Source organism: Balaenoptera physalus (genome assembly GCF_965194825.1).
Source record: "Balaenoptera physalus genome assembly, chromosome: 7".
NCBI lineage: Eukaryota > Metazoa > Chordata > Mammalia > Artiodactyla > Balaenopteridae > Balaenoptera > Balaenoptera physalus.
In genome coordinates this window covers 50,963,299-50,981,540 of record NC_138886.1, presented here as the reverse complement: position 1 = coordinate 50,981,540, position 18,242 = coordinate 50,963,299, and the positions used below count along the sequence as shown (strand labels likewise).

The 18,242-nt window shown below is 42.7% G+C and overlaps 1 protein-coding gene across 1 annotated transcript in view; it reads left to right on the top strand.

Moving 5' to 3' along the window:
* Positions 1 to 18,242, top strand: part of PGM5 (phosphoglucomutase 5) — a 187,201-nt gene that overhangs the window by 150,495 nt on the left and 18,464 nt on the right. The window contains exon 10 of the mRNA XM_082471002.1: positions 1,307 to 1,441. Within this exon, the coding sequence (XP_082327128.1) occupies positions 1,307 to 1,441 (135 nt within the window). The remainder of the gene's footprint in view (positions 1 to 1,306; positions 1,442 to 18,242) is intronic.

Sequence of the window (18,242 nt, the reverse complement as noted above, 5' to 3'; positions counted from 1 at the left end):
TCTTCTTTGGAGAAATGTCTATTTAGGTCTTCTGCCCATTTCTGGATTGAGTTGTTTGTTTTTTGCTATTGAGCTGCATGAGCTGCTTGTATATTTTGGAGATTAATCCTTTGTCAGCTGCTTCATTTGCAAATATTTTCTTCCATTCTGAGGGTTGTCTTTTCGCCTTGTTTATGGTTTCCTTAGCTGTGCAAAAGCTTTTAAGTTTCATTAAGTCCCATTTGTTTATTTTTGTTTTTATTTCCATTTCTCTAGGAGGTGTGTCAAAAAGGATCTTGTTGTGATTTATGTCATAGAGTATTCTGCCTATGTTTTCCTCTAAGAGTTTTATAGTGTCTGGCCTTACATTTAGGTCTTTAATCCATTCTGAGTTTATTTTTGTGTATGGTGTTAGGGAGTGTTCTAATTTCATTCTTTTACATGTAGCTGTCCAGTTTTCCCAGCACCACTGATTGAAGAGACTGTCTTTTCTCCATTGTATATTCTTGCCTCCTTTGTCAAAGATAAGGTGACCATATGTGTGTGGGTTTATCTCTGGGCTTTCTATCCTGTTCCATTGATCTATATTTCTGTTTTTGTGCCGGTACCACACTGTCTTGATTACTGTGGCTTTGTAGTATAGTTTGAAGTCCGGGAGCCTGATTCCTCCAGCTCCGTTTTTCTTTCTCAGGATTGCTTTGGCTATTCGGGGTCTTTTGTGTTTCCATACAAATTGTGAAACTTTTTGTTCTAGTTCTGTGAAAAATGCCAGTGGTAGTTTGATAGGGATTGCATTGAATTTGTAGATTGCTTTGGGTAGTATAGTCATTTTCACAATGTTGATTCTTCTAATCCAAGAGCATAGTATATCTCGCCATCTGTTTGTATCATCTTTCATTTCTTTCATCATTGTCTTACAGTTTTCTGCATACAGGTCTTTTGTCTCCTTATGTAGGTTTATTCCTAGGTATTACCCCAGGGACATTTATTAAATATCACCCCATCCTTGTTACCTTTACTGCTTTCTAATTTCCACATCACCAGACCAAGGGAACTTGAGCATCTGTTCATAGTTTTGCTCCTAACCCTCCCCCAACATGAACCAGAAGGCAACAGAAATAGAATAGAGACAAATAGATAACCTTAAGTAGCTTCTGGGTTTAACTCACTGTCCTGTTTGGTGAGTGTAGAGAGCCAATTATAAATTGTCACAATGCTGAGCATCTTTGGATGATAAGAATACGCTAATCTCCAAGGTCGGTATTTGTCATTTTTAGCTGTGTATTCATTTGTTCACTGATCCATCCTTTGATATTCTTGCTCTTAGGGCCTGAGGATCATTTTCTCAGATGCATCTCGGCTCATCTTCCGGCTCAGTTCCTCCAGTGGTGTGCGGGCCACCATCAGACTGTATGCAGAAAGCTATGAGAGGGATCCCAGTGGTCATGACCAGGAGCCCCAGGTACGTGAACGGAGCTGTGCTCTCAGCACTGTGTGTCTTACTGCTCCTGGAAAACTTAAGGAGCTTTAGTGGGGGTGATTTTACTTTCTAGAGAGGTGTATTGATAGCTCCAGCTATCAAGGACAAACTGTGAGTGACTCTAAGCAGATTTAACTCATTTATTGCAGTGTTTGAAACAGAAAAATTGCTCTCAAGCATCTATGAGTTTAGACCAGCATTTTCGAAACCACTTGCCTCTCTTGACTGTTCTGCAGTTTCTTGATTGTGGTAACCTCAAGAGAGGCACCTTGTATAGACCAGTTAAGGAAATTTTGAGTGAGAGTCAAGCGGGTCAAACTCTTCAGAGCCTTGTCTATACTCATGTAAATGATGGGTTCCCAAGTGTTCGGAAAACTCTGGGTTGGACCATGTCCATGAGGTGCCACTATAGATGCTACCCTGGGCTTCCTCTCTGAGGTTGCTTGCATGGCCCACTGTGAGAGGAGGGGCCACGGCTGGTCTGAATTTAAAGTGAAGTGAGGACACTGACACAGCTGGGCTGGCCTGTGTATGGCAGAGCCCCCTCAAGTTGTAAGCACAGAGCTAATTAAAAACTCACTTTAAAAAAAAAAAACAAAAAACTCACTTAGAAAAGCAACAGCACAACCATATCCTCACCCCCGTATTTGTTAAAGCTCCAGGCAACATTATTTAATACCAGAAAGTACCCATTATAATGTTGGGCACTTCCATCTACACTGCTAGCTGCCCCTCCCTGCCTTGGTCTCTAGTTCAGCCGGGTTTTGAAGCAGAGTCCTTGAGGAAATGGTTCCTTGAGATGAAACCATTGGTTCCATCTGCAATGTTTCTTTTGTGGAGAAGTAGAGAAGCAAAGAAAAACTCACTGCTTCTCAGTGTAGAGTTGCCCAGAATTTTCAGGTATAATTTGCCAAAGTTGCGCCATGGATGGAATAAGATACTGGGGAGGGTTATCTTTCTTTGTAAGTAATTTAGTGGTTTTTGTTTTTGTTTTTAATGGTATCTTTCTTTGGAGGGTCTCAAAGAACTTGATGAACATGGTACCATAGAACCTTACACCTGACTCTGTAACCAGTGGATCTATCTGGAGTAAAATTACCCCAGATGGGGAAGGAGAGGCCTGTTGTCAGGGTCACTGAGAGTGTGAAGGGGCAGAGCACAAAGCCAGCATCGAGACTTGGGCCTTTCCTTCTCAGGATCCGAGGCTCTCCATGCAGGGATGTGCCACGTTCTGCCAACATAATTTGTTACTGAGTACATTTCACCCAAGATAGTACCAAATCATGCAAGAATTGGAGGCTAACACTGTCTTTCCATATAAAACTCTTCTACATCTCATGTTGGGAAGTGAGATTAAAGCAAGGGCCTGAAAGTCCAGAGCTACGTACAGGGTGAGGAATGATATTCCTGGCCTCACCAACTCTGACTCACTCTGATTTGAGGCTATTTTTTCCTCAACATTCCTTTCCCTATTTGCACGGGGTAAGTGGTTATGATGTTTGCTTATTTTTATTTACCTTTGCACTAACTGCAGAAGTATGATGTCCAGGCCATTAAACACATGTAAAAATACCCTATACACATATGAGTCTCTCTCTGAGGTGGTTCCCAAAGGCCAAGTGGTACCACTTTTTTTTAAGATTTACTTTGAAGTTGAAAACCACCACAGGCCTGCTGCTAGAAGGTTGTGTGGTAAGTATATACTTCAAAAAAAACCATAAGTAATGCTGGTTATAGTTGCCATTGCTGTGTATTTCCCATCCTGTTGGTTTAAAAAGTTTGCCACTTTGTATGGTTGGGAAATCCCTTCATTGATAGGGCTCTTCTTCTGATTGCTGACATTCCTTCCCTTTGTAATCCTAAGTGAGGGTTTTGCCGGACCTAGCTAGGTGGGCCTCAGAATATTTAGCTTATGATCTAGCTAAAAATTTTAGATTAAAATAGAACTCCGTGTTCAAAGACCAGACATCATTGACTCATCATCTTAAGCCGTACTGTGTAATATATTTCAGTCAAGATATAATTTAGACTAAGATTTTAAAAGGCATCTAAACCCCTAAGGAAAAGGAAACAGCATCTCTCAACAGGCCCACCTGTCTCAATTACTGCTGAACTGTCCCTAGGCATCTAAGTTTAACCACTGGGGGGCCTCTTTCCAGCACTGCTTTCCAGGACCGCCTGCTTCTGCCTTCCACGAGCCCTGGAAGGAAAAGCCTGTGGTTAACTGTTAACAGAGATCAAAGATAAGGTCTTCTGCTCAAGCTGCTAATATTATTATTGGTCCAGGGCCTGGCAGGGCAACACCAGCTTGTGGTGCTTTCTCAGCTACAGAGACCTCTTCCACCTTTTTATTATTTTTTTAAATTAATTAATTAACTTATATTTGGCTGCGTTGGGTCTTCATTGCTGTGCGTGGGCTTTCTCTAGTTGCTGCGAGCGGGGGCTATTCTTTGTTGCGGTGCACAGGCTTCTCATTGCGGTGGCTTCTCTTGTTGCGGAGCACGGGCTCTAGGCACGCGGGTTCAGTGGTTGTGGCTCATGGGCTCTGGAGCGCAGGCTCAGTAGTTGTGGCGCATGGGCTTAGTTGCTCTGCGGCATGTGGCATCTTCCCGGACCAGGGCTTGAACCCGTGTCCCCTGCATTGGCAGGCGGATTCTTAACCACTGCGCCACCAGGGAAGTCCCTCTTCCACCTTTTTAGCTTGTTCTGACTTAGAGCCCAGAAAGCAGAGAACAGATCCTCCCACACACACACTCCCACTTGCACTCAGAAGCCCATAAAAGTACCTCTCTGGTCTATAGAGATTCCATTGATAATCTTATTCTAATTCAACAGGTATTTTTGGATGTTTTACCCACCCTAACAAGCTATTTAACAAGAAGACTCCCTTATTACTGTTATTTAACAAGAATTCCCTTTAACTAGCTTATCAGCATCTGGCTCTTCTACTTTGCACATGGATAGTTTCTTTTCCAGACATTTTAGGCACATGTGAACAGAACATGTTTTAAACATTTATACTGTGGTTGCCTTGTGGAAGTATGCATAACTATCCTAGTGATGCAACTAGGAAAACTTGTGATACAATCTATATGCACATAAGTCTCTACTCCTGCGTGTAGATTTTCCATTTAGGTCCTTTTGTCTAACAGTGATTACGCTATTTGTCTTAAGCTGATGTAAAATAATTTCTTATCTACATCAGAAAGTATTTTTTAAAAAATTCTATTCATGTGCACCTAAGAATTGGTGGTGAGGGGAGGAAGGGGGTGGGGAGGGCTCTGATGAGATGCAGAGGTGCTTGCCTTGCCCTCACCCTGTGTCCTTGGTAAATTAGGAAGGAAAGCTTCCAAGGCCTATTTCTGGGAGATTACTTAGTTTTCAAAATACAAGATTACTTTAATTTTACTGGCAATCAGTAGGCCTTCAATGAGCCCTCACACCAGCTGGGAATAATTTGGAAAAAGGGATGAGCCAAAAGAATTTAAATTCACAGGTAACCAGAAACAGTCCAGTTATTTCCATTTTCTTTCCCACCAAGCTTATTAGCAGGACTGCTAAATTCACTTTTTCTTCACCTTCTTTCCTTGTCCCTTTGAGCCTGAGGGTGGAATAGCTAATAAACAATAAAAGCTCCAAAAGGAAAGGGAAGGAGAAGTTTTGCTAAGGCCTGGGATAATCACAGGCTGATAATCAGTTCCCTGCTAATCAACAGTTGGCTTTGGAACTTTAATTGCCGGTTGTAACCGTGCTCCACCCCATCCAGCCCCTGGAAGGAGACTGATTTTCTCTAACCCTCCTTACAAATTGAGGGAATTTATGTATGTATTTCTGATAAGCTGTACATAGAACACCTTAAACACTAATATCTAAGGGCCAGGAGTCTCTCTACACTGGATTCATCTGTGAAACCAAAGGCCATCTGCTGTTTTGTCCTAGCTGTTCTTATTATGACTTTATAATCCAGAAATATAAAGCCCAGAGCCCTTTTGTATTATGCTGGGAGCACATATAATTTATCTTCTAAACCACGATACTTCTGAGAGTGAAAGGGGGCACTGATCCCAGATAAATAGATGGTTACTCTAGCTATGCACCTTCTTGCTCTCTGAGGTCTGCACACCTCTTCGGAGATGGGTTTCTAAGAGCATCAGCAGTATAAAGCCAGTAGTACAGAGAGAGCAGGCCAGGAAGGGAAGAGTTAGATCAGTGGTTCTAACCCAGACTGCACGTCAGAACCATTTGGGGGCCTTGGTGAGGCCACCACTCCTGGGCCCACTCTCAGAGATTGACTTTAATTATTCTGCCTGGACCTATAGTTTTTAAAAGCTCCCCTAGGTGATTCTAATTAGACGAGTGGTCTCAGACTTTAAGGTGTATATGAATCACCTGGAGATCTTATCAAGCTGAAGATTCTGACTCAGGTTTGGGGAAGCCTGGAGAGTCTGCATTTCTGACAAGCCCCAAGGTATATTGTGCCGCTGGTCCAGGGGCCACGCTTTGAACAGCAAAGAGTTAGATGAACTGTGAAGCCCTAAAAACAGGACCTTGAAAAAAAAATTGTAAGGGGGAAATTTGATTTTTATTTAAATATTTTTTCCATTTTCAGAATTAAACTTTTTTTTAAAAAATTAAAGTATATTTGATCGACCTTGAAATCTTTAAAATGGTAGAAGGGGCAACACCTGTTTTTAGCGCCCTTGCAGGCATGGGCCGCTGCCCTCTAGACGTCCCAGTTGCCCACTGGACTCCATGTGAATGTCTTCTAGGGCTCTCCAACCTGACGCCTGCCAGCGCTCTGCTCCCCTCCCGCACCGAACCCTGCTTCTTTCAGTGTCTTCTTCATCTCAGTAAATGGCAGTTTCATCCTTCCAGTAGGTTCGGCCAGAAATCTAAGATTCATCCTTGACTCCTTTCTTTCTCTCCTACCCCACATCCAAGAGCAAATCCTATCAACTTGACCTTCAAAACACAACCAGACTCTGACCCCGTCTTACCGTCCCCACCATTGCTACCCTGGGCCAAACTACTGTCCTCTCTAGATGATTGCAGTGCTCTCGTCACTGGCCTCCTTCCTTCCACTCATGCCTACTCCCTTTCCCACACCCTAGTCTCAGCACAGCAGCCAGAAGACTTTTTTTAAAAACACGTTAGATCACCTCATGACTCTAAAATCCTCCAGTGGCTCCCCAGCTCACTCAGAGAAGAGCCAAAACCCTTACTGTGGTCTCAAACACAACTGGAAATGGCCCCTTTTCTCCCTCTGACTTCATCTCCTACCTCTCATCCTGTTTCTCTCTCCACTCCAGCCATTGTTTGGTGAACATGCCAAGAATACTCTGCCTCATGGCACTTAACAGTGGCTGTTGCCTCTGCCTGGAATGCTTTTCCCTCTGATATCTGCATGGCCTTCCCCCTCACTTCTCAATGAGGGTTATCCTGGCCACTGTACATAAAATAGCCCTCATACCCGAGTGCGACTTAGCTCCCTTGCCCTGCTTTACTTTTCTCCATGGTACATAGTCCCATCACATATACATTTACTTGTTTATTTGTTTTATTGTCTGTCTCCACCCAGTAGAATAAAACACCAGGAGGCCAGCGCTTAGTTTTTTTTCACTGTATCCCTAATGCACAGAATACCACCTGGCATATGGTAAATGTCCAGTACAATTTTGCCAAATGAACGAAATGCAAACAGTCCCCGACTTATCATGGTTCAACTTGATTTTTCTACTTTTTGATGGTGCGAAAGTAATAAGCATTCAGTAGAAACCATACTTCTCATTTTGATCTTTTCCTGGGCTAGCGATATGTGGTCCCACACTCTCTGGTGATGCTGGGCAGCAGCACTGAGCCGCGGCTCCCAGTCAGCCACACAACCTCCAAGGAGAACAACCAATGGATACACTTACAGCCACTCTGTATCCCTACAACCGTTCTGATTTTCACTTCAGTACAGTATTCAATAAATTACATGAGCCCTTCAACACTTTATTATAAAATAGTCTTTGTGTTAGATGAATTTGCCCCACTGTAAGCTAATATAAGTGTTCTGAGCACGTTTAAGGTAGGCTAGGCTAAGCTGAGGTGTTCCGTATGTTAGGTGTGTTAAATGCATTTCTGACTTATGGTATTTTCAGCTTAAGATGGGTTTATCAGGAGGTTATCCATCGTAAATCAAGGAAGATCTGTATTCGGTGTTAATTACTTTGGAATATCTCACACTGATTATATCACACAGGAAACTGTACTCAGTATGAACCTTGGTGCTACCGTCAGGTTTTCTTCTGTGATTGAGGGTTTGAATAAAACCAGTTGTCATTTTTAAGGTCTACAATGTGCCAGGCACCATTCTACATATTGGGTTGGCCAAAAGGTGCGTTCTACATATTGGGCTGGCCAAAAGGGCAAAACATTGTATGGAAAAACCTGGACATGCTTTTTGGCCAACCCAATATTTTAGATATATCCATTATTTTATTAATGGTTCTAGTGGACCCCAGAGTAGAATTAGCATCCCGCTTTTGCAAGTGAGTAAACTGAGTCAGGGAACATTCAGCCCCACAGATCAGGTAAGGTCTGGATTGGAGATTCATACTAGGTCTTAACAAAACCCATGGTTTCCAATGGTAATGCTTGAGGTCCTGAGGAGGTCCCGAGGAGAGAGAATTTCTTTTTACCTGTGCTTGAATCCAAGGTTGCACCTGGAGCCTCGGTTCAGTGTTACTTATTGAGAGACTTTTTTCTCACACCAACAACCAATTCTCTGATTCTTAGACACCAACTAGGTGTCCAACAATTCAATTCAGTTGAGACTAACTATGCTGAGTTACCCAGACCCACAGGTTAAGGGCTCAGTCCCACCAGACCGCCCCCACCTCAGACACTAGCTGCAAATGGGCACCCAGGCTCCCCACATTTCCGCCCATTTGACTACAAATTCAGGGGTTCCCATGATACCCCCCTTAGGGGGGAATCATGATAATTTGCTAGGATGACTCACAGAACCCAGAAAAGCACTTTACTTACTATTAGTGATTTTTTATAAAGGATGCAACTCGAGGACAGCCAAATGGAAGAGACAGGGCAAGGTACACGGGGAAGGGTGTTCAGAGTTCCACGCCTTCTTCTGGCATGCTGCTGCCGGAGAGCCCTGAGGTCTTCGCCAGCTCAGAAGCTCTTTGAACCCTGTTGTTTAGGAGTTTTTGGAGGTTTCATTACCTAGGCACAATTGATTAAATCACTGAGTGTTCCTGATTGAACTCAATCTCCAGCCCCTCCCGCTTCCTGGGACATGGGGGTTGGGTGGAGGGTTCCAATCCTCTCATCACCTGGTTGGTTCCTTGGGCTACAGTCCTCATCCTGATGCTGTCTGGGGGCTCACCAAGAGTCATCTCCTTAACATAAACCCAGGTACGGTTGAAACGGGCTTATTATGATTGACCCTCCTGTCACTCAGGAAATTCAAAGGACTTTGGAAGTTCTGTGCCAGGGACAAAGACCAGATATATTCTTTATTATACTGCACTTATAAATGTTGATAACGGTGAGTGCTTTGAAAACAACCAGTTTTCTCCTCCTTAATTTGAATTAGTGATGAATAGGTTATTAAAAATTATTAAAATTTAATTATTAAAAGAATTTTAATATTTAAATATTAATAAATTTTAATTTTAATATTCTTTTAATTATTAAAAGAATAATGTTATAAATACATACCAGTTATGTTTTATAGCTAATAGGGATCTAAATTAAGAGGTTAAAAAGTTGGAGAATAAAGTTAGATATTGAAATAATGGGCGTGATGTGGAAAACTTGGAAATAGAATGGAATTCAGAAGTGACATAAATGGACATTAACTTCGACATTCAATTTTCATAACAAGGTGAAAAAATATATATGTATATGTATGTGTACATATGTGTGTTTATGTATGTATGTGTTTGTATATTTATATACATATACGCACATATATACACATGGTTTTGGAATCATACTACATAAATATATATCAAAAACAGTATGTCGTGCCGCGGAGCAACTAAGCCCGTGCGCCGTAACTACTGAGCCTGAGCTCTAGACCCCGAGAGCCACAACTACTGAGCCTGAGTGCCACAACTACTGAAGCCCGCACACCTAAAGCCTGTGTTCCGTGACAGGAGAAGCCACCGTAATAAGAAGCCCGTGCACCGCAACGAAGAGTAGCCCCCGCTCAGCGCAACAAGAGAAAGCCCGTGTGCAGCAACGAAGACCCAATGCAGCCAAAAATAAATAAATAAATAAATGTATTAAAAAAAAGAGTATGTCGTATTCAAAAAGAAAACCAGCACACAGATGTATTAATAGCCATACATGCAAGGAAAACCATGAAATACCTCATTTTTCTCCTCGGAGTTTAGTCTGTGTTGCTCTAGTTTGGAGGTATGGGGGAGGATGGAGTGATGTAGAGAGAGTTGAGAAGAACAGCACGTGGTTAAAGGGCTGGGATGTAAACTCTGTGGCCAAGTTGAAGAGCTGGCTCATTTTGCTTGAAAGAGAGGCGTGACCTGGAGGTCTTCAAGAATTTAAAGAATAATGTGATGCAGAGAAAGATGACCAGCTGTTCTCCATAACTGATGAATATGTAATTTGAGGAAATAAATTCAAGCTGAACTGGAAGTGATTCAGATTGCCTGTTAGAACAATTTCCCAACTTAAGATGGCTGGTTTGTGCTTTTCTAGAAGTCTCCATGACCACAAAGATTCAAATAATGTTTAAATATGGGCAAGGGTGGAAGGGACAGAGAAAGATAACATTTCAACGTATTCTTCAGCCTAAAAATTTTGGTTCTGCGATTATTACTTTTAAAAAAAGAAAGAAAAGAGACAAATTCTGGTGAGGTGGGTTAGATTTCCCTCTAGTGGCCTAGAAAGGAATTTAGTACAACTGTTTTCACAAATCGGAGTCACTTGGAGCTGAATTAAAATTGAGAAAGAAGCAAACATGTATGGGTTTTCTTTATTTCTACTCATTTAGGTGAATTGCCCCTTAAAAAAAAAGACAGGGCAAACAGTCCTTATTTTTCTCACTTGGGTGTTGAAATCTGGACTCACGCTCTGCTATTCCTGTGGATTGTTTCCCCTGGAACTGAGAACCTTTCCTGGGATGGTCATCTGATGGTGTGTGATAAACTCCCTTGGGCTGGGAATTTGGCAGGTGTTTCGAAGGGGCTAGTGACTGTCGCAGTCTGGGGCTGTTTAGGGTTTTGATGACAATGGGCCTTTCCCTCGGCCTCTGCTGGGATCACAACTCCCTTTAAGGTACCGAGTGTGTGCTGGCTTGGGACAGAGACTCAACCTGTCCACCCACACTGTGGACATTCTAGGACTTGTGGGAAAGCGTGTGCCTTGATGACAGCTGGCTGTCACTCATGTCAATCCCACAAATAGGGCCCATCTTAAATCCTTTTTTTGCAGTATATGCAAAAAAAGACCCTTGCTCCAAATCTTGTCAGACTGTCTTGATATTGCTAATTTATCCCGAGAACCTAGTGGTCTTAAGAAGTAGAACAGCTAAAAGTTGTGCCTTGATCCTGGCTCTGGGTCAATTTGGAATTAAGGTTTACAGACCCAAAGCTCTGAAAAAAAATTATATTTCCTCTCCCCACATCCCTGCGTGTCATTCAAAATAAAAACAAAATCAGCTTTACAAATAAAAGTAAGGAAATCTAACAAAATTTTGGTATTTTTTTTCCTTACAAGGCTATTTATTTTGGTGCTTCTGCTTTATTGTGCCCAAAGCACATACTTAACTAGCTATTGGTTAACCTAGAGTCTTGCTGGATCTTGTTTACTCAGCCTGAAAAGGGAGCATGAATGAATTTGCCTTGGTCACACAAGTACAGAGGGTCACTGGCCATAACTCCTCTCGCCAGATGAATGGGCTTGACAAGCTGTGGCCAGCACAATCTGGCTTTCCCAGCATCCTCTTTGTTCCAGCCCAGACGCACAGCACAACCAAGTTTCCATGCCTTTCAGCAGAAAGCTACTGAAGGCTCATAGGCTGGCGGTGATTCAGGCTTTCTTTGAATCAGTGCCCTTCTTTGGTGGATAGTAAATCCTTTGCTTTACTCATAAGTTAAGAGTGTACCTTGGCAAATAAACACTGATGGTGAATCTTGAGATTGCCTGTGACATTCAGAAGAAGGCTTAGGACTAGACCATGCACTGAAGCAGCCTGAGGAGGAGGAGGCATTGCCTGGCTTCCCCACCACGGTCACACTTTTTTCCCAGGATGAACGCAGGATCTGGGCAGTTAAGGTGAGGAATGTGGCTCTTTTTAGCTCTCCTATCTGCTCTTGGCTGATTTTAAGTTTGATGCCCTAATCCCCAAAAGAGAAACCCTATTCAAGATGCAGGTGGGGGAGTTCCGCATCCTTTGTTTTTGCTTCCCAGGTTAAGTTGGGAGGTATGACACAAACTTCAGGAGAGCGGCATATCAATACCAGAATGCTTCAGCCTTAGGCAGGAGGAAAAACAATGAAGGGTTTATGAAACTCTTGTTTTACTGTTTTTTTTTTTTTTTTTTTTTAGGGGAGGAGGGGGTGGTTGGTTGGTTGGTTTCATTTCCAAGCATTTTTGTCGGTAGAAGTCATCATGTAAGGCATTGTTTGGTAGGTATTCGAAACTTAATTATAGGGGCACGGGAGGTAGATGAGGCTATAAGAGTGTTTTAAAATGTAGGTTTTATTATTATTTGGGTATGGTGAGGCCAATAGGTGGGGAGAAGATTGTCATTGAAAAGGTAGCTTGTTACTCACCATTCCCAAGAGGTGGGACAAGTCATTCCATGCAGTGCCACGGGGGGTGGAGCCAGGGTTGGTTATGAAGCAGAAGGAATAGGGGAAAATGTAGGTAAGAGCTTTTATTGTGGTTTCCATGGAAAGGAAGAAGGGAGGCAGGGTTCGTAGGCTTAGGATTAGCTAGTTTGAATAATTTCAGCAGGCTCTGGGGCATAGGGGCTTCCTATGTTCCTAGTTGTCTGGTACCTGGCTCTGGGGTGATTAGGGCTGGTGGATAGTGGTCTGAGTGTGAGAGCCCAACAAAGGAGGTGCTTGGGGAGTGGGCTCTGGATTCGTTGATCTAATTATAAAAGGGGGGGCTCCCAGGAGAGCTATCTGCTATCTCTAGAAATTAGCTAATCCTGAAGGAGCGGTCCCTTCCAGTGTCAGCAAGGTCCCAAATGTCAAAGCATCAAAATGGAAGACATGCTTAATACAAAGAGGAAGAAAACACAGTGACTTTTTCAGGTGAATAAAACTGTGGGGGCACCAAGATTTTGCTTTTTTCATATACCGTTGAGGCCACGTGGCCCACGTTGAAAGGTTGGGCTTTGGAATCCTACATCCTTGGTCTTGAGCCCTGGGTCTGCCATTTTCCAGTTCTGTAATCTTGGGCAACTTAATTTCTGTAAACTTCAGTTACTTTATCAGTCACATGAGGATAAAAATACTTTTTATTTCATAGGGTTATTGTGATGATTACATGAAATAATTCATTTAAAGTGTTTTGGACAATGCCTGGTACATAAAAAATGCTCACTAAATGTTTGTTGTCATTAATAATTTTGTTCTTGCCATTATTTTTATTAATAGCAATGTAGACCAGAGTTTTGATCATGTGAGGATCAAAAAGTCCCAGAGTAACTAGCAATTTGTTTTGTAATGGAATTAACCTGTCTTGTCTTATCATCTTCCATTAAATTCTCTGAGGGCCAACTGGATCTATGGGAGATATCCCAAGAGAACTGGCAGCTTTTAAAGATGTTGGTCTTATAAGAGGGTGCCGGGGCCCTGTGACACAGTGTTTTAGTTACATAATACTGTATTGAAAGGTTCAAAAATGAATTTGAAATTCTCTTCCTGTCTCTGCATTCTCCTTTCCTTTTCTCACTCTTCCCGTTATTTAAAATTCTTACATCCATAGAGCTAGTGGAACAAATTTGCTGCCCTCCTGGCTTGAAGCAAGAGGTACTGAGTTGGGGTTGTTCAATAATTCTGTTTTATCCAAGATAATGTGCCATTGGTTGGTTGTTCCCAACTCATTTGCCAGAGAAAAAGTATTTAAAGACTAGGGTAGGTGTGAGATAAAGAGAGGATTTCTGGAGTCTCTGTTGCTTGTTATGAGGCATGTGCTTGCTGGCTTCAAAGCATTAAATGCAAAAAATTAGTCCCATGAGTTGGGAGATTGGGATTGACATATACAATTTTATACTATATATAAAATAGATAATAAGGACCTACTGTATAGCACAGGGAACTCTACTCCATACTCTGTAATGGCCAATATGGGAAAAGAATATAAGAAAGAGTGGATATATGTATTGATATAATATAACTGATTCACTTTGCTGTACACCTGAAACTAACACAACATTGTAAATCATCTATCCTCCAATAAAAATTTTTAAAAAATTAGTCCCATGTAGTAGGTGTTAGCAAGCTTTTTCTGTAAAAGCCAGATAGTAAATACTTTAAGTTTTGCTCGCTGTATTAGTTTGCTAGGGCTGCTGTAACAGTCCGACAGACTGGGTGCTTCAACAACAGAAATGTATTGTCTCACAGTTCTGGAGACTAGAAGTTCAAGATCAAGGTGTTGGCAGAGTTGGTTCCTTCTAAGAGCTGTGAGGGAAGGATGTGTTCCAGGCCTCTCTCCCTGGTTTGTAAATAGCTGTCTTCTCCCTCTGTCTTTTTATATCGTCTTCCCTCTGTGTGTACCTGTGTCCAAATTTCCCCCCTTGTAAGCAGACCAGGCATATTGGAGTAACGTCCACCCTCATGACCTCATTTTAACTAGATTGCCTCTGTCAAGACCTTATCTCCAAAGGTTACATTCTGAGGTACTGGGGATTAGGACTGGAACAGCTGAATGTGGGAGTGGGGGACACGAGTCAACCCATAACCCTAGTCATATCATCCGTGTTGCAACTTCTCAACTGCCACTGTAGCATAAAAGCAGCCACAGACAATACATAAATGAATAAGTAAATTTATTTATGGGTATTAAACTTTGAATTTCATGTAACTTTCACATGTCACAAAATATTCTTCTGATTTTTTTTTTCAATGATTTAAAAACGTAAAGGTAAGTCTTAGTTCACAGGCTATCCAAAAACCAGGTGGTAGACCAGACTTAGCCCGAGGATTCTAGTTTGCTGACCCTGGCCTTTTTGAACATTATGCACAATTTCTGATTACATTCAGGGAAGCATACATCCGAATGAGTTTGGCTCAACTATACATTTTGTAAAAGGTACAATTACATTCGTATTCACATGTGTGTTTATACAGAGAGATGAATTTTAACGTTTTCAAAACAAGTATCAAATATCCCTGGAAATCTCCAAAATTGGCCTTCTGAGATTGAATCCCCAGCTTTTGATGGCAAGAAAACCTGAAAGGAAAATGTCTTCGAGCGTGTTTGTTTCATGAAATCGAATTCCTTTTTCAGGTGTTTGGTTTCTTATAGGAAGGATTCCTTCTTTTTTCTATTTAAAGCAATTGCTTACAAATGATTTTCAGATGAGCAGCACTAGAGCTATGTTGGAAGACAAAGGAGAACTATTCAGGAGGAACTCGTGGATAAATGGTATGAAAAAAGAAAGGTATGCGAGAGAGTCCTGGACAGTACTTAGAACGTGTGGGCAGCAAGTGTGGGCCATTTCTACTTGTGCAAAGCCAGGAGTGCCCTGACATTGTGTTCTGGTGTGAATGGGGCTCCCAGGAGTGGCTAACAAGGCATGATTGCATTTCAGATGCTTTCTCAGTGACCCTCAAACCCACCGCCCACAGAAGCCCCATATCCCTTAGGAAGCCAAGTCTATTGTTGCCTTTTGTTCTTGGTTTGCTTTCAGTTACAGCCTCAGGTATTACAATGAGAATGGGCAGTATGGTATTCAACAAAAGCTAAGATACTTTGATAACTGACTAAGATTTTCCAGCTGTACATTTTTTACTGTCTTTAACCACCTGGGCATTTCTCTATTGGTGAATCCAACTGCTGACTCTGACTTACATCAACATAGGGTATTTCATTTTGCTACTGCTCAGAATTTGCCGTCCTGTTGAATTCACCGTCCATGTAATGAATACGATTCACTAAGCAGTGTAAAAGCAGATATAATTTATACTGTTTCTATCAGTACCTGAAACTCTTGCTCCGCAAAGAGTAGTCCTTGGTTCAGTAGCATCAGCATCACCTGGTTGCTTCTGAGATGCAGAATCTCAGGCCCCACCCCAGACCTGCCAAATCAGATTTTGCATTTTAAGAAGCTCCCCAGGGGATCTGTGTCCACATTCAAGTCTGAGCGTTCCTGCTAGGGTAACCTTCAGCATCCTTATTTCCACCTCTGTTTGGCAGGATTGACTTTCCCTCCAGACCAGATAAATCCCTCGAAAGCCAAACCGCTAGGAGGCATTTATAGGGGTAACTGGCGTCTGCTATTCTCTCCTCCTGGAAAATTACAAAAAGTGCAGAAGATAACCCAGACAAATGTCCCAAGACCTTTGAAGACCTGTTTCCACTGCTCAGAAACTTAACAAAACAAGAAACAAGAAAATCAGTTTTACTTTGCATCCCCATAGAAACCCTACCTCAGTATCAACTCCATAGTGTTAGACTGTGTTTCCTTCACACAATGACACTAGTCAAACTGAGAGATTCAGAATAACCTGGGGATGAAGAAAGTTCTGATCTGATTTTACAAAGATAGGAAGCCTTGCCAAAATTGTGGGTAGACAGTCTAGCACCACTTCGATCAAAAGGCCAACAACATACTTCAAGGACTTAAGGGCAATCTGGCAGCCGTGTCACAGAGGCAAAGTCCATGGAAGAACATATTCTTTTGTCAAAAGTGGAAGAAACTTTCAGTCACTGCACTCATCAAATGTATATTCACCGTCCATAAATTCCACGCGCGGTCTGGATATCGCAGGGAAGACTGTGGGTAGAGGGCTCACTGCTGTCACCTTAGAGCCCGGCGTTGAGGATTCCGCTGCACCGCCTCCGCTCAGGCAGCCTCACGGCACAAGTTCTCTCTCCCCCGTCGCTTCTGCTTCTCGTATTCCCTGGGGTGGTCCTTGCTAACTTACTGCTTTAGAGGCAGACACACCTGAAGGAATGTGTTCTGAGTGTAGACACGTCTGTTCCGCCTGTTTTCAGCTTTGTCTTGTCCACTTGCCATCTGACTTTGTTCCCTCTGGCTGGATAGAGGGGCCCCTGGTGCACACAAACAAAAAAGGCAGGGATTTCCTGGGGCCCAGAGCCTCTGACTGATACAGAGAGATCTTAGTTCTGACCAGAGTGACTTTGGGTGTCTTTCATTCAAAGAGCTGAGAACACTGGTGATATTCTTAATCTTTTTTTATCTGATCTTCCATCAGAAAAGATCATATGAACTTCATTTTATGGCAGAGGAGTTGTTGTCTGTCTATCAAAGGTCAACATGCTGGGGCTAGAATGCTGGTCTACTCACTTCCGCCCCCTGCGGTTCTAGCAAGCCAGGCTTCCTGCTTCAAGAATAACAACAACAACAACAATAATAATATATCCATTAGCTTGTGTTAGATGCCTGCCTGTATTGGGTTAGGGTAGAATGCTAAGTGTTCTGTGTGAGTTACATCTGATTCTCACCACAGTCCAACGGGATACGTACTCATCCATTCTTGTCATGCAAATGATAAAACTTTGGCCCTGAGGATTTGAATAACCTACTATTTCTAAATGATATAGCTGGTGTTTGAACCTAGGCTCTGGCCCCAGAGCCCATGGTCTTAGCTAGGGTGCTGTGCTATGTGGTATCAAAAAATATAGAGATGTGCACCCAGCTATGAAAAAATAGAGTAATCAGGGTGCCCGTCTTCAGTCTGGTATATCACTGATGCACCCAACCCATCCTCTAAGAGTATTCTCAGGTGCAGCCCCTGAGCCCCACAATTCCAGAGCAGTGGGAAGTGTAGTTTCTCCTTTAGACTTCCTACCCCCTGTTTATGTCCTCAAATCCTTTCCAAAGAACTAGTCCTCTCTTAGAAGGCTGTACCTTCTAGAGGCTAGAGAATGCCACAATGCTACCTGTGACCAGTTACATCAAGTGGGCTGGGGGGTGGCAGTTATGGGACATGCAAAGAGACTGTTAACTTTTCCCTTGGAGAAGTAGTGTCACCACCCCAGAGTGGGCTCCCCAGTGGTGGGCCTGAAAGGAGATGGTGGGCTAGGCCACTGAAGATCCCCCTAGGCCTCGGTGGTTTCTCAAGGTGGGAGAGGAAAAGAGCCCACGTTCTCAGAACTGCGCTCAGCCAGGAGTTCTCCCTGCCAAAGTGGACTTAGAGTCTCCTCATCTCTCTCTGTGGCTTCCTTTGCACGCTGCTTTGCCGGCCTCGGGAGTGCCACTGGGAGGGCTGGGTTGAGAGGAGACAGTTCCTGGATTACAGTCCTGTGTCTCAGTCATGATCAGCTCAATCCATGTGGAGAATCTGAATCTCAGAGACTGCAGGTTGGGGACGACCTCAGCCCCTTCATTCCCCAAAAGTGTTCTGGGCTCCTCGTGCAAATCTGCCAGCCCTCACTCACCGTCTTCAAGCTCCTCACAGTGAGACTGCCTGTTTCAGAAAAAGAAAACATGTAAATTAGAATGTCCTAGATTCCTGGATATAGAACTATCCCGGTAAGGTGTATCCTCATTAATATTGAAATCATCTAATTGCTTCTATTTCATTATTGCTTATTCAGTGATAGCCAATTCAGA